The following is a 13,184-nucleotide window of genomic DNA, read 5'->3' as shown; positions in this document are numbered from 1 at the left end:
TCGGAATTCCCAACAAATTGGTGGGATATCTGTTATAACTATATTGTACACCATCATGAAAAAAAATTAGGTCATAATTTCTTCAAGAACCGAAAATAGAAAATATCCCAGCCATATATTTGGGTTACCGTAAGCGTCCATGCCAGCTTACGCACACCCCCAACCCGACTAGTCCCACGAGACCTAGGCAACTCGACTGGGAGTTTGCCCCAATGGCCCCAAGAATTTGACATTAGGGAATCGAACTTGTGACAGTGTGTCTAACCACACATCCCATCCCAGCATTCGCCCTTACCACTTGGGGTTCTAAGGTGTGTGCTTACTTCCAATAACTAATAGTATCTTTCAAAAGATCTAATTTCCCTATAAAGTATTTTGGTCACACCGTGTGTAGTGTAGTCCATGAGAAGTGCTCATCAAATTCAAATAGGAGCATAGCAACTAAAACTTATTCAAGGCAACAAAGTCTAGCAATTTGATAGTATCTTCATGATGGACCAGATCATCAACCAAGCAAAATGGTAAGGGAGTTGGCCACTGAAGCAGTCTGGAGGGAAATGTACTACATTTTGTGACTAAGGCTATTCTTATTCTTCAGTTTCTCTTAAATAAGCTTGGAGCTTTAACATGTTTCCACAGGCATTTTATGTTAGCCAAATGATATATTCTGATCATTTTGTAAGCTTATAAAGAGGACTAAAACAAGAGCAAAACTACTGTATCTCACTGACTTCTTCCATGGTCGAGCCAATCTGCTCTTAAGGCACGGTGAAGAAACGAGAAACTAAAATTTGAAGTCTGAATAAGCAAAATCAAGTACTACCTAAACACAACTATCTTTCTAAGTTTGTGATCACCAATCTCCATCTCAAAACAAAATTATTTATATTAAGAATCTCCTGGACCAAGTTCATTCTCAAGTCCAAAGAATGTAAATTTTTAACAGTTAAAAGTATACATCATATCATATGTATAGGCATGTCATAAAAATGTTCCAAGAATGATGCATGTGTAATGAATCTTGAATTCCTTCAATTTACTGATGAACAGAAATCTCTACCGCACAAAAATATGGACAATAGAATTCCAATAATCAGCCAACTGAAAATAGAAAAGAACATCCGTCAATCAAGTTATTCAATAAACCTTCAAGCTAATTGGAAAATAATAGTGTTATCTAGTAACGAACTGTCTACGTGTGTGCATATGCATAGTTATTTGAGGCTAGCTCAAGCGGTTGCATGAACAAGTACGCAAGTGTTCCTGCAAAATGTATTTTATCAAAGAAAATGTACATGCTTGAATAAAATTATAGAAATAGTAACTTGACCTGAGTTAGGATAGGCTTTCCAGTTTGACCTTCAATGACTAAACCCACCGTAAGGCCAATCATAGCCCATGCTCCATTAATTGCTTCAATTTGGCGCTGCCTCTGTAATCAAAACAACAGAAAGTTTAATACTTTTCAAGTATCGCATTGCACTGGAGTTTTCAGTAAACCAACTGAGCAAATCTTCCTATTGAAGGTAAGCAAACCAAAAGAAGAACAGAATCAACTGATGTTTAAGCAACTGCTATTTCTGAGGAAGACTGAATTTTTGTGATCCTAAGAAAAGAACAGAGCTAAATAATGGAAGATAACAGGAGATGAGTAATTTTGTTTCAATTATCAGTAAAAGTTCAAGTCTTTTTTATAGATATTTCCTTCACAAGTCATTTTTTGTCATAAAATTAACAAAAGGGGAAATTTCCTTTACCTTGAACTTCTCTTTAGCTTTTATTGTTGCCATCTGTTGGGCAGCTAATCGCTTCGCTTCCAAAGGGTCAACCATGATCACCTCTTTTTTGGATCCCTTCCTCGGAGACACCTGTATCAAGATACAGAAATAATATCATAACTCCATTGAAGAACTTCATGATAAAACTAAAAATCAACATCAAAATGAACTGAATTTAATCGAGATTAAAAAATTAAATAATAACAAAAAGTATAACATTCAAAACATGTTTTACCCAAATTACGCTCGATTTAACCAAGTAAATAATAAGTTAAGGCAAAGAGAATAAGAAGCGAAGAAAGATGACTTGACATTATCTCCACCTTCCTCTGGCTTACCACAGGCAGTCTACCTCTTAGAAAGCCATGAATTGAAAACTTCTATTTCAAAGCTAGAGATGATTGCCTACTATTTCTAATAAATACAACTAGAAAGTTTTTGATGTTTGGTTTTTGTTTTGAATTTGTGCATGTTATAATGTTATGAGTTGGAAGGAAGGATCTTTAGCAGCACCAACAAGAAAATATCTACATGAGAAAATTATGCCAGAAATTAGCAACTTTTACCAGGTGGTTCACTCATGCTCTTAATATTTTATTAGAATTATTAAGAATGAATACATTGCTCGCCCTCTTATACCAAATACATGGTTAGACAAACTCTGCTAAATGATTTTGTTTCTGCAACCTTTAAACTAAGGCTATGTAACTATGTGAGTATAAAAGAATCCCATGTGCACACCTATTGAAGAAAAGCACAACATAGTGAAGCAGGTTATCATAGAATCAACAGAAAAGAAAAATACATTCTTATATGAAGTTAGAATGTAGCAGTGTAGGGATGATAAGTACAAAAAATTTAATATTCACAAAAGAAACCATTTAAAGGAAATCAAGCGACATATTATCTTCCTACAACAATGAATCCAAGCCCTTTAAGCTAGCTTTCATGGATTTTTTTTTAATTGCTAGTGTAATTCAATTAGCACTACACCTAGGGTGCAGGTTGATAGTAGAACACTAGTTTTTACTCCTAGAGTTGCAGGGTCTGGTGTAAGATTAAATTACATTAGTCGAAAATGTATATCTACACTTCCAAGAAATGATATCTTAGTTAAAACTTAGACTTGTCACTTGAAATTTCAAGAAGCAGCAAAACTTGAAAATCTACTTCCATAGTCTTGATGTTTTGTTATCACCATACACTAAATTAGGTTTGATTGAACCATCAATCACATACCTAAACAATCTTTCAGGATATTCAAACCAATTATATTGGCATAATTTTATGTGGAAGCCTTGAGTTGATGCATACATTGGGATTGGCCAATACTTGAATTGCTTGTCCCCTGGTTCTGTGGGAAACCATGTTTGCATTTGGGTGTTTTCTCCATCCCGACCTGAAAAAACAAGTAGTTATAGATAATTAAACAGAGCTTAAGTTAAAAATATTGAAGATACAAATAATAAGAAAGAGTAATTGCCGTCTTTCTTCCTAGTACCTCCCTATTTCATCCTCTAATCCTTAAATAAATCATCATCAACATGAGAAATTCACAAATGTATCCTAATACCTGTCATGATAATTACTTATTTATATTTTCAGCATACCCAGAACAAGAAAAATAATTTGATTTCCAGAAAATACAAAGAAGGGTCTTTTGGCTTTCAGTAGGGGTGGTAAGAAAACTCATATTCAGCTCCGTTATATCATCCATATTTATTAGTATTACCCTATAATAGAAGCTATTGACATACTCCATTAGTGCTCTTCAAAACATTCATCTATAAATTTCTGTAAGCAGCAAAATGATGCAAAGATACTTTTTTGTTATTAATATATATTTATATAATGAAAGATACCATCTTAAAGACTTAAATGGAACAGTGGGTAACTACTGGAAATATGAGATTTAAGACCGAACTTATTCAAATTTATTTTCTTCACATTTATCTCAATCATTAAGGACCTAAAATAGAAAAGAAAAAAAAAAGTCGGAATTTTAGCCGAATAATTCAAAAATTTCAGTTAATAAGAATTAACCATGTGAGGGAGTGATAGCAATTTGTTAATGATCCAAAATTTTCTTTTTGTCCCAACAATTTCCCAGCAACCAAACGAAAGGTAAAGAAAACACATAAAGTGGAGTTAAAAAGAAGAGGGCATTTCTCAGAATATGAACTGTACCTACCTCAAGATTGTTGCAGAGCTACTAATATTTGAAAAGGAAGAGAATGGAGTCGAGAGAAGGCAGCCACCATTGTTGGGTAACAGAGCTGGGGACGCCATCTCCGGTGTTTTTTAGTGTTCCCTACGTGTTCCGCTCCCTATCCATTCATATGTGTAGCCATTTTATTTTGTTTTTTTCACTTCCTAATTCTTATGGATATGGAATAGTTTATTATATATTTTTGAAAAATTTACACTTACTACCCTTTTTTATCTTAATTACAATAATAATGTAACTTATTTTATTTACAATTATACATTTGTTTTATACCATTTTTGAATTTATTTCCATTTTTTTTGTCGCCCGTACGTTTATAAGATTTTAGTTTTTTTTTTTTTAAATGTTACTTTTTTTTTTTCTATCTTCTCCTTAACTTCAAATTTTTTTCCGACCACACTGTTAATTGGTTGGGCTTAAGAGCATTGGTTGGGCTCAAGAGCAGTACCATCGCGACATATTCTTCAAGGCGGTTATTTAGATACGTGGGAAGCATATATTTATTCACCGTCACTAAAAAAAAATGACCAGAATAAAAAATAACATTTTAGTTTCATTATTATATTTTGTTAACAAAAAAAAAATCTAAATTTTAAACTTAAACAAAATTTAATTTACCAAAATTTGTATTCTTATTTTATATTTAAAGATACTATATATTATTTTTTTAATAAATTTAAAGTTATTTTAGAAACATTTTAAGTAATTTTTTTAAAATAGATTCTTTAGGATATTGTTTGATAATGGTAACCAATTGGTATCTTAAATGATTTTAAAATCAACAAAAATGTATAGCTTCTACAAGTAACTATGCAATATTATAAATAATATCATTTTCATGGTAGCTTGGAATTATAGGAGTAGTTTTTTATACTATATGATAACTAATTAGTTTCTAAAATAGATTTGAAGGTAACGTAAAAATATCTTAAATAATAAGTCATGTAAATTACATGAGTGACTAAAAAAGTCTATTAAAAATTATCGTGTAGAATACTAAATTAATTTTTATCAATAAACTATATGGTAACTTATTATACTATATGACAACTAATTAGTTTCTGAAATAAATTTGAAGGTTATTGTTGATGTCGTTTTTCGTCAACTTAAATTAGAAGAGTGCTAAACACAAAATTAAGAATGCTAATAAAAAACACACGAGTTTTTACGTGGTTCAGCAGTCAAAATTTGCCTAGTCTACGAGTCAATATTATTGAGTGGTGGAATTCCCTCCAAGTTTTTAGAAAGCTTTTTTCGCAGAGTATTCTCAATACCAAAATTGTCCCTTTACAAATGAATTTCTCCAGTCTATTTATAGACTGGTTTGTAAAATATCTTCCCTCTTATTTTGGGAAGTTATAATTCAAATTTTAAATACATACAAATAAATGCATTAACTACATAATATCCCTTGACAATCGGGATTCATTATCAGATTACAACATATCCCCAAAAAATAGGGATTTTCAAACAGTAACTGTCTTCAAACTAGATCATCGACCTCGAACATAATTTACATACTTTCGAGATTGACCAATATCACGAGCTCGTCATTTTGGTTAACCTCGTCTTTAGCCAATAACTCTATCGAGACCATCCTCTTCGAGCTTGCGATGCCCAGGCTTGAACCTTCCTGACTGGTACTCGATCGCCAATAAGAACAAATCAGGAAATTTATACAAGTGTTGAACCCTTGCAGCTGATCAATCGTAGCTTCGAGCTTGAATTGTAACCTCGAAATATCTTCGAGACCGCACGTAATTCCGAGCTCACCAATTCCATCATTGTCGTCCTAATGCCAAGCGAAATTGTCAAACCTGATCCATGCATATGTTGATGACATGGCATACTTGCTTATTTCGAGCTTACACTTTACGAGCCTATCTTCCAAGACCATAATTTATATTCTCTAAATTTGGGTGTAACATTTTCCCCCTCAAAAGTATTGGTTCGAATCCTATGAGAAGGAAACTTTTGAACTCCTACTTTCAAAAATCGTGCCACCTACCATACTCGAGTATGGACATGCGTCAGCCAAGAATTGCACACAAAGTACTCGAGTACTCCCTATTTATGCCCACGTCTTTTCATATCTCAACTTTTTGCCGCCAATGTTATATTCATATCCCATCCGTCGGACCAAACTCCAAATCAAACCAAATGCCCAAATTTTTCCGACCTTTGACATTCCTCTGGGATATATATACACCTTTTCTTCTTCTTCCTCACTTTCATTTCATTATTCAGATAAAAGAAACAACGAACTAGAGCCCCCCCCCCCCCCCCCCCCCCCCCTTTTTTTTTCTTTGCATATTCTCCAAACCGAAGAAACAAATTAACTCCAGTACTTTTGACTCCGTGAAGTCTTTCCTGCAACCGCTCCTTCAGTTGACGATCTCATTATATCCACAAACAACTTTGTGTAAGTTTCTATTCTTGATTCTCTTTCTTTGGTATATATACATATATATTTTACGTGTTTCCTCTGTATTGTGAGTATATTTATTAGTTTTCACCGGTTTTATAAGGTTGTTTGATCGATGTTAGGCAAACTTCTAATCCGAGTTATTGTAATGTAATCAAAATCACAGTTTTAGACCCGAATTCTCTAGTATAAACATGTAAAAATGGGGTTTTCTAACCAAAGAGAGTTTCGTGTAGCTTAAGAAATATGGATTTTCGGTTTAGGGTTTTAAATGCACAAATCCCAAAAATATCACCTTTTTGGGTAACAGCCAGCTTTTTTCCTAAAAATCTGGGATTCCTTGAAACTGGTATCAACCGCCCCACTCTCGCGTGAGCGCCCACTCGAAGCTCGAACTTTACAATATTTCGGGGATCACATTCGAGTTAATCTCGCCCTTTCGAGGCTTTAGCCTTGATAAAGTCAATCTCGTTATCTCGAGTTTTCGAGCTCGAGTTATCAAAATTATACTTTCCTTATGATTTCCAATATGATGGGCCATCACCTTTTTATTTCTTGTTAGATGTCACAACACTCTGAGAATCGGTGGGGGCTCGAGTTCGTTATCCCTTACCTCCCATCAACTCCCAGTCCAGAATCGCCCTTCACTTGAAACCAATGTCTGTTCTGCGAGCACAAGGAAAGGTGTGAGCAAGAGGATATTCGAGACCGCTTTCGATGCCAAATAGACGAGGTCAATGAAAAGAAAAGAAAAAAACTCCGAGTAACTGCTTATCCTGATCCAACTCCCGAGATCAGGCCTATTCCGTGAGATCCTAAACTCAAAGTCACTGTCGCCTTCGCACCTGATGTTCTTTCATTCTCCCTAATTGAAGACTCTTCAACACATCCTTCCACCTCCCGAACTCTCTCAGTCCCCACCTCGAAGGAGGAGTTTTTCGAGGCTGAGCACTACTGGAGCTCAGTCACATCCACCAGCCAGATATCCGAGTTGCTGGTGTATCACGACCTTAGACTCTCTGGCACCCTGATGTGCCGACCAGCGACCTCAAACGAAAAGAGCTGCTACTCCCCAGGGGATGGCAATCCTGAAAACAAACTCAAGCTCGCCTCATGGAGTCACGAACATATGAGGGCTGAGGCCCTGCTACCCCTGAAGACATACTTCAAGAATTTATTGGATTTTGTCGGGCTCATCCCCTTTCAAATCCAGACCAACTCTTTTAGGGTCTTGTCAGCCCTTAGGTCACTATACCACGAGCTGAAGTGGGAAGGGCCTTCGCCACAAAAGATATTATATCTCTTCTGTCTCAAGAGCAATCATTCTCGAGCTCGTGGAGGAGACGACTTCTACTATCTATTGAGCTATCCAAAGGAAAAATGGCTATTTGAGGATATGCCAAATCATCCTCTGAACTTCAAGCTCGCCTTCTTCTGGATGGACGACCTCGCTCCTTCTAGATTCTACTCTTTCCAATGCATCCGTAAGTATTTTAACATACTTATCCTTTTTTTTCGTTGAATAGTCAAGCTCGAAATATTCACCCTTTTTTGTTCCTGCAGCCAACTACCACCGTCCCACTCCATCAGAATCGATGATGGAGCATAAGGAAACCATCCTTCGACTTCCCTATGGTCAAAGGTCCCTAACTTACCTTCTTCATGAAGCCAAGCTCTGAGCTTGCAGCCTTCTAGGCGAAGGCGAGTCCACTGACGACTCAGGGTATCGCAAATACCTGAGGTGGGAACATGTGCCACTCCCCACTGCTAGACTTCCCCCCAGGAGGAGATCTTCATGCTCGCAATCTCATGCAACTGCACCTCGCCGATACGACCCTCCAGTCTTAGGCAATGAAGCTCACAATGAAGCCTCATCGAGCTCGGATGACGGAGGTAAAGTTGTGCTCAATTAGTCCATGTGGTCTCCATCCTTACTTAAGCACAAAACTGAGGTTATGATCCTTACCAAGGACCCCAGGAATAATTTCTTAGTATGGTCATGGGTAGATCTTAGGGTTCATAGGTGGGATAGCTGGCTAGGTCAATATCAAACAATGTATAGTTTGAACGAGGTTTGGGATGGGGTAGTCGTTCAATACGGAACCAACATTTATAGAGACCTTTTGAGGTTGTCTCCCACTTATAGAGATGGGACTCACCTAGTGTCTTCAGAAGATGGGGGAGTTTCCTGGTCCCCGAGCTCAAGCTCAGTCGAGAGTACCAATTAGGTTTCTATTATCCTTAAGTCTTATTTCCTTTAGTAACTCTTGCTCGATCACTAAAGTATGATATTTATGTTTTTCAGGTGATATGGACTCGGACTTAGACAACATACTCAACCACCCCATGGCCGCGAAGGCGAGTAAGCGCCAGCGAGCCTCACAAAAAGGAGGTCGCCCCTCCAAGATGCCCAAAACGACCGAGGTGGTACCTCCAGTCTCGGTTGCCCAAAATCTGAGTCAGGCTACCGATCCTACTCCCAAGCTCGAACTGAGCATTGTCTCCGAGCTAGCAATTCCTGCCAGCACTCTGCCTCCTGTTGTCCAAACCATCCAGAAGGTCCCTGCAGCCCCTGCAAGAAAAGGCTAAGCTCGTACGCTTGAGCGCTTCCTGTCGATCTCAACTCATGTTCCTGAGTTTGTGGTTGACAATGAGCGAGATCCCATGGAGTCAACCTAGGCTATGACACCTTGATCTGTATGGGTCGAAGTCTCAGTCATCTCGGGGCCCCTCAATGGGAGTTTCTAACCTTCTGCTGGGATGCCAACACTATTTTCGACAAGGGTGGCGAGCTCTTCTCCTCGGTTAGTCATTTATGCTATAACCTTCTTATTTTATACTTATGTTGTGCTTTACTAACCTGTATTTATTTTTGTGTATAGGCTTTCGCATCCTTCGTTCAACACAACTTTATGCTGAACAACGAGGTGACTACGAGCAGGAGGCGTGCGTAGGAAGCTAGAGACACCCAGCTGAGGCTTGCAGACGAGCTGAAAGCAGCGATGCTTGAGGTGGCAGCAAGATATGCGGCCATTCAAAAAGTTTCTGAGCTCGATTCAAGGTTGGAGGCTGCTCTGAAAGAGGTTCAGAAGGTCCCTGACCTCGAGTCGATGCGGCAGTGACCCTGAAGGAGGTCGAGGCTAAGAATTCTGAGATTAATGAGAAAGACTCCAAGATAAAGGAAATTCAAGAACTAGATGCCAAGCTGGAGGAGGAAAAGAAAATGACCTTCGAAGTCATTGAGGGTGAGAAGGCTCGTCTTCTGAAGGAGTTCAAAACCAAAAAAGATTGTGTCGTAGATATGGCAATGTATCGGAATTGGGTGAACAATCCCAACCTCGACACCAGTTTCTTAGCCAATTTGGAAGCTGATTTCATCGCCAAGTGGCAGGCTCAGCTCGAGGAGGGGGAGGCCATGCTCGAGGCCAAGGAAGCTGCATAGACCTCGGGGGCTGCAGTTGGAGAAACATCCAAATCTTGAGGCCAAGAATTATGGGTTGCAACCCATTGCAATTTTTTGTAATTACTTTGATTATTTTGGTGCCCTTGGGGCAAAGACAATTTTATAGCTCGGTTTTGAGCTATCAATTTATAATAATATCAATTTTTATGCAAACAATTTTCTAGCTCGAAAATCTCTATGCACTTGATTTTTCCTTTAGCTTTTTGCCTTAATATTATGCCTTATATTTCTAGATCGAAATAGTTCGAGCTTGTCACTATTAAGGACTTGATTTTATATTTGTTTATTCATACAAATACATACGTTGGATTTAAGTTCGAATTTCAATGCGTTCATGCATAGTGTATTCAAAGCATCCATGTTCGACTTCGTTATTAGCAAGGTCGAACCTTACTTTTACCTATTAGAGAATATATTTTTATACTCAATGGAAATATGGAAAAACCAAAATACAACTCTATGCAAAAATACAATAGACAAGGTAATTGATTAAATAAATATTACAACTCAATTGCTCAAAATATAAGTAAATAGAAATAAGAGAAGGAATAGAATTATAAGAACTAAATCCCTAATACAAAAGACACCAATAAATATGTAAAGAGAAATAAAAGTAGAGGATTACAAACTCAATACACTAATAATACAAGAAGAACAACAGAATGAAAAGATCAATGGAAAACAAACTCTCACATGACCAAAGTGTAAAGTAGTGGGGATCACCAACTTGAACAAGGCTCAAAACCTTTGTCCAAAAGCTTATTTCCCCTTATTATTTAAGCACTAAGTGGTCTTTCTAGGAAATAACTCTCTGGAATTATCAAGTCTCTATGGTGTATTTTCCAGCCAAGTGCTTTGTGGATGGAAAAATAGTGTGTCTTACAAGTGAGCATTAGGCTCCTATTTATAAAGTTTGAGATACCCCTTTGAATTTCAAATTCCACCAACCCCCATGGCTGTTACCAATGTTTAATTAGATATTTATGGAATTAAAATGGAGATTTGTCAGTTATTTGGGATGTTAGATGTAATGCCCCGGATTCCCTATTATGGTTAATGGCTGGATTAGTAGGCCGGGAGGGCCATAACTGTTTAATTATGCCATTAAATGTGTTTATGCATGTTTATGAGAATTATATTATCATATGATGTTAAATGCATGCATGTGAGTCCACATGTGTTTACAGGGGTATTCTGGTAATTTGGCCCGTTGAGGGTATAATTGAATATTTGTTGTATGTTAATGATATATTGTGAGACCACATTATAATGTGGATTGGTTCGAGTATTTCGACATGAGACGATCTTTAAACATGATTTATCGGTTTGGTCATAACAGGTTTGAGCTCGGGGCTCGGGGTGAGTCTCGGGGTGATATTAAAGGTTATAGCGTTACCGGGGATTTTAGGGTAACGGGTTATGAAACATTGGTGTTTGAGGATATTGAGATTAGCGGGAATTGGGAAGCGCTAATTATGATTAACGGGCTAAGCTAGAAGTACCAATTTTGCCCTTGGGTTGATTTAAGAGGCTTGATTTGGTATAAGGGCATTTTGGTCTTTTTAGGGGTGGATATATATGAACTTAAGTGGCTGAAGACTGTAGAATAAAACAGAGTAAAACAGGGGTTAGTTTCCTTTCCCTTCCCGTACAAAATTCCTCCATTTCCTTCTTTGGTGTTTTGAGCTCTAGTTGTGGATTCAAGCTAAAGGAACTTAGGGCTGGGTTGGAGACTTGGTTCTGCTTGTGTGGGAAGTTCAAAACAGGTTCTAAGGTAAGCTTTGACCATTGAATTCAAGTTAAGCTCTGTTTTTGTTCTAGCTTTTGAATCATGAGTTTTGGTGTGGGAAGTGAGAATCAAAGGAGGTTTTTGGTGTTAGTTGATTGGGTTTTGGTGAGGAGGTGTATGGGTAAGGTTTAGGGGTTGAATTGGATGTTTGAAAGAGGTTTAGAGAGGGTTAGAAGGTCTGGTTTGTGAAGGGAAATGAAGGGTTGAGAATCTGGTTTGTGTGTGTGGCCGTTCTAGCTTTCTGGGCTGGGTGCCGCGGCACAGCTTTTGTGTGCCGCGGCCCATGCGCGTCTGGAAGGTGGGGGGGGCCTCTTTGTTTGGGGCGTGCCGCGGCACGGCTTTTTGGGGCCGCGGCCCATGAGGCCAATTTTGCCTCGGGGTTGGACCTAGTACCCGGTTGGGTAGTATTTGAGGTCTTGGGGGCTGGGATTTGGTTTGGGAACCCTCAGTTATCATTTTTATTGATGAATCCTATATTTTGGTTATGACCAGGTGACCGTCGAGGAATTTAAAGGTTGATCGTTCTCAGGGGTCGTTCATATAATTATTTTCACTTGAACCAGAGGTAAGAAAACAGTGTATGAATATAGTTGCACCCTGTACAGGTATATGGCATGTGTGATTTGATATTTGAGGCATGCTGGTTGATATATGTGGACATGGATTGTATATTAAGTGCTAGTGAATGCTGATTACCAGCTTGAGACACTGATTGGTCAGGGACCGACTCTAAAGTCGAGAATTATGCATTGAATGGCTCTATAGCATTAATGCCAGACCGACCCTAGGGTCGAGAAACTTATAAGCGCTTGCCTGGTCTACGACCAGATGATTATAGCCAAGGTATATGACCCCGGTGACTATGTGTCACAAGGCTAAGGGACGTTGTCCATAGTTTCGACTCTAGAGTCGTGAGGAAGGTTATGTTGGTGACCAATCACCATGCACCTGTCCTGATCAAGCTTATGAAAGAAATCACCTATCAGTTAAGCCCTGGTGACCCTATCGTCACATGGCTAGAGGGAGAGATGCTCATTACTGTGACTTCTGGCTATTGTCACCTATTTGTGGGACTGATAGTCCTGAGTGGTTATTACGAATGTTGTTGATATTACATCATGTTTTATTATGTTTTCTTGCTGGGCCTTGGCTCATGGGTGCTATGTGGTGCAGGTAAAGGAAAAGAAAAGCTTGGCCAGCCTTGAGTGGAGAGCTTGGGCGATGAAATGTACATACAGGGCCGCTTGACTGCCACGGTCAAGGAGTTCTCAGAGGGACTAGGGGTTTACCCTATTTTTGCCGCTTAGGCCGTCGGGGATTGTAAATATGGAACTGTAGCAACTCTTTTGTATTACGAACATCTTGTAAATATTTTAAAAGGCTCATGAGCAGTTTATTTACTTAGTGAAAAGTGCCCTTTCCTTTTTACTGGTTTTACACCTTAACCCGTTAATGACACTTAGATCACGTTTTTAGCCAAAGGACTTGGGTAGCGGGTCAAA

General features: G+C 38.3%; 1 protein-coding gene across 1 annotated transcript; it reads right to left on the bottom strand.

Moving 5' to 3' along the window:
* Window positions 1-862: 862 nt before the first annotated feature.
* On the bottom strand, window positions 863-4,156 carry LOC133783059 (uncharacterized). The gene is made up of 5 exons (XM_062222590.1): window positions 3,970-4,156; window positions 3,093-3,177; window positions 1,758-1,868; window positions 1,331-1,432; window positions 863-1,101 (listed from the first exon to the last, which is right to left on the bottom strand). Exons 1-5 carry the CDS (start codon window positions 4,065-4,067, stop codon window positions 1,057-1,059), a joined length of 441 nt encoding a protein of 146 aa, XP_062078574.1. The 5' UTR covers window positions 4,068-4,156; the 3' UTR covers window positions 863-1,056.
* Between the last annotated feature and the right edge of the window lie 9,028 nt (window positions 4,157-13,184).

The sequence above is a fragment of the Humulus lupulus genome, chromosome 6 (assembly GCF_963169125.1).
Source record: "Humulus lupulus chromosome 6, drHumLupu1.1, whole genome shotgun sequence".
Classification (NCBI taxonomy): Eukaryota; Viridiplantae; Streptophyta; class Magnoliopsida; order Rosales; family Cannabaceae; genus Humulus; species Humulus lupulus.
This window is presented reverse-complemented; position numbering and strand designations above follow the sequence as displayed.

Bases quoted from the DNA above. Each gene is read 5' to 3' on its own strand.
- LOC133783059 (XM_062222590.1), bottom strand. From the start codon at position 4,067: ATGGCGTCCCCAGCTCTGTTACCCAACAATGGTGGCTGCCTTCTCTCG. The intron at 1,869-3,092 runs GTATGCATCAAC...ATCTTGATACAG, and splicing joins AAGTATTGGCCAATCCCAAT to GTGTCTCCGAGGAAGGGATC. The intron at 1,102-1,330 runs GTCAAGTTACTA...TTCTATTTTCAG, and splicing joins GAAAGCCTATCCTAACTCAG to TTGGCTGATTATTGGAATTC.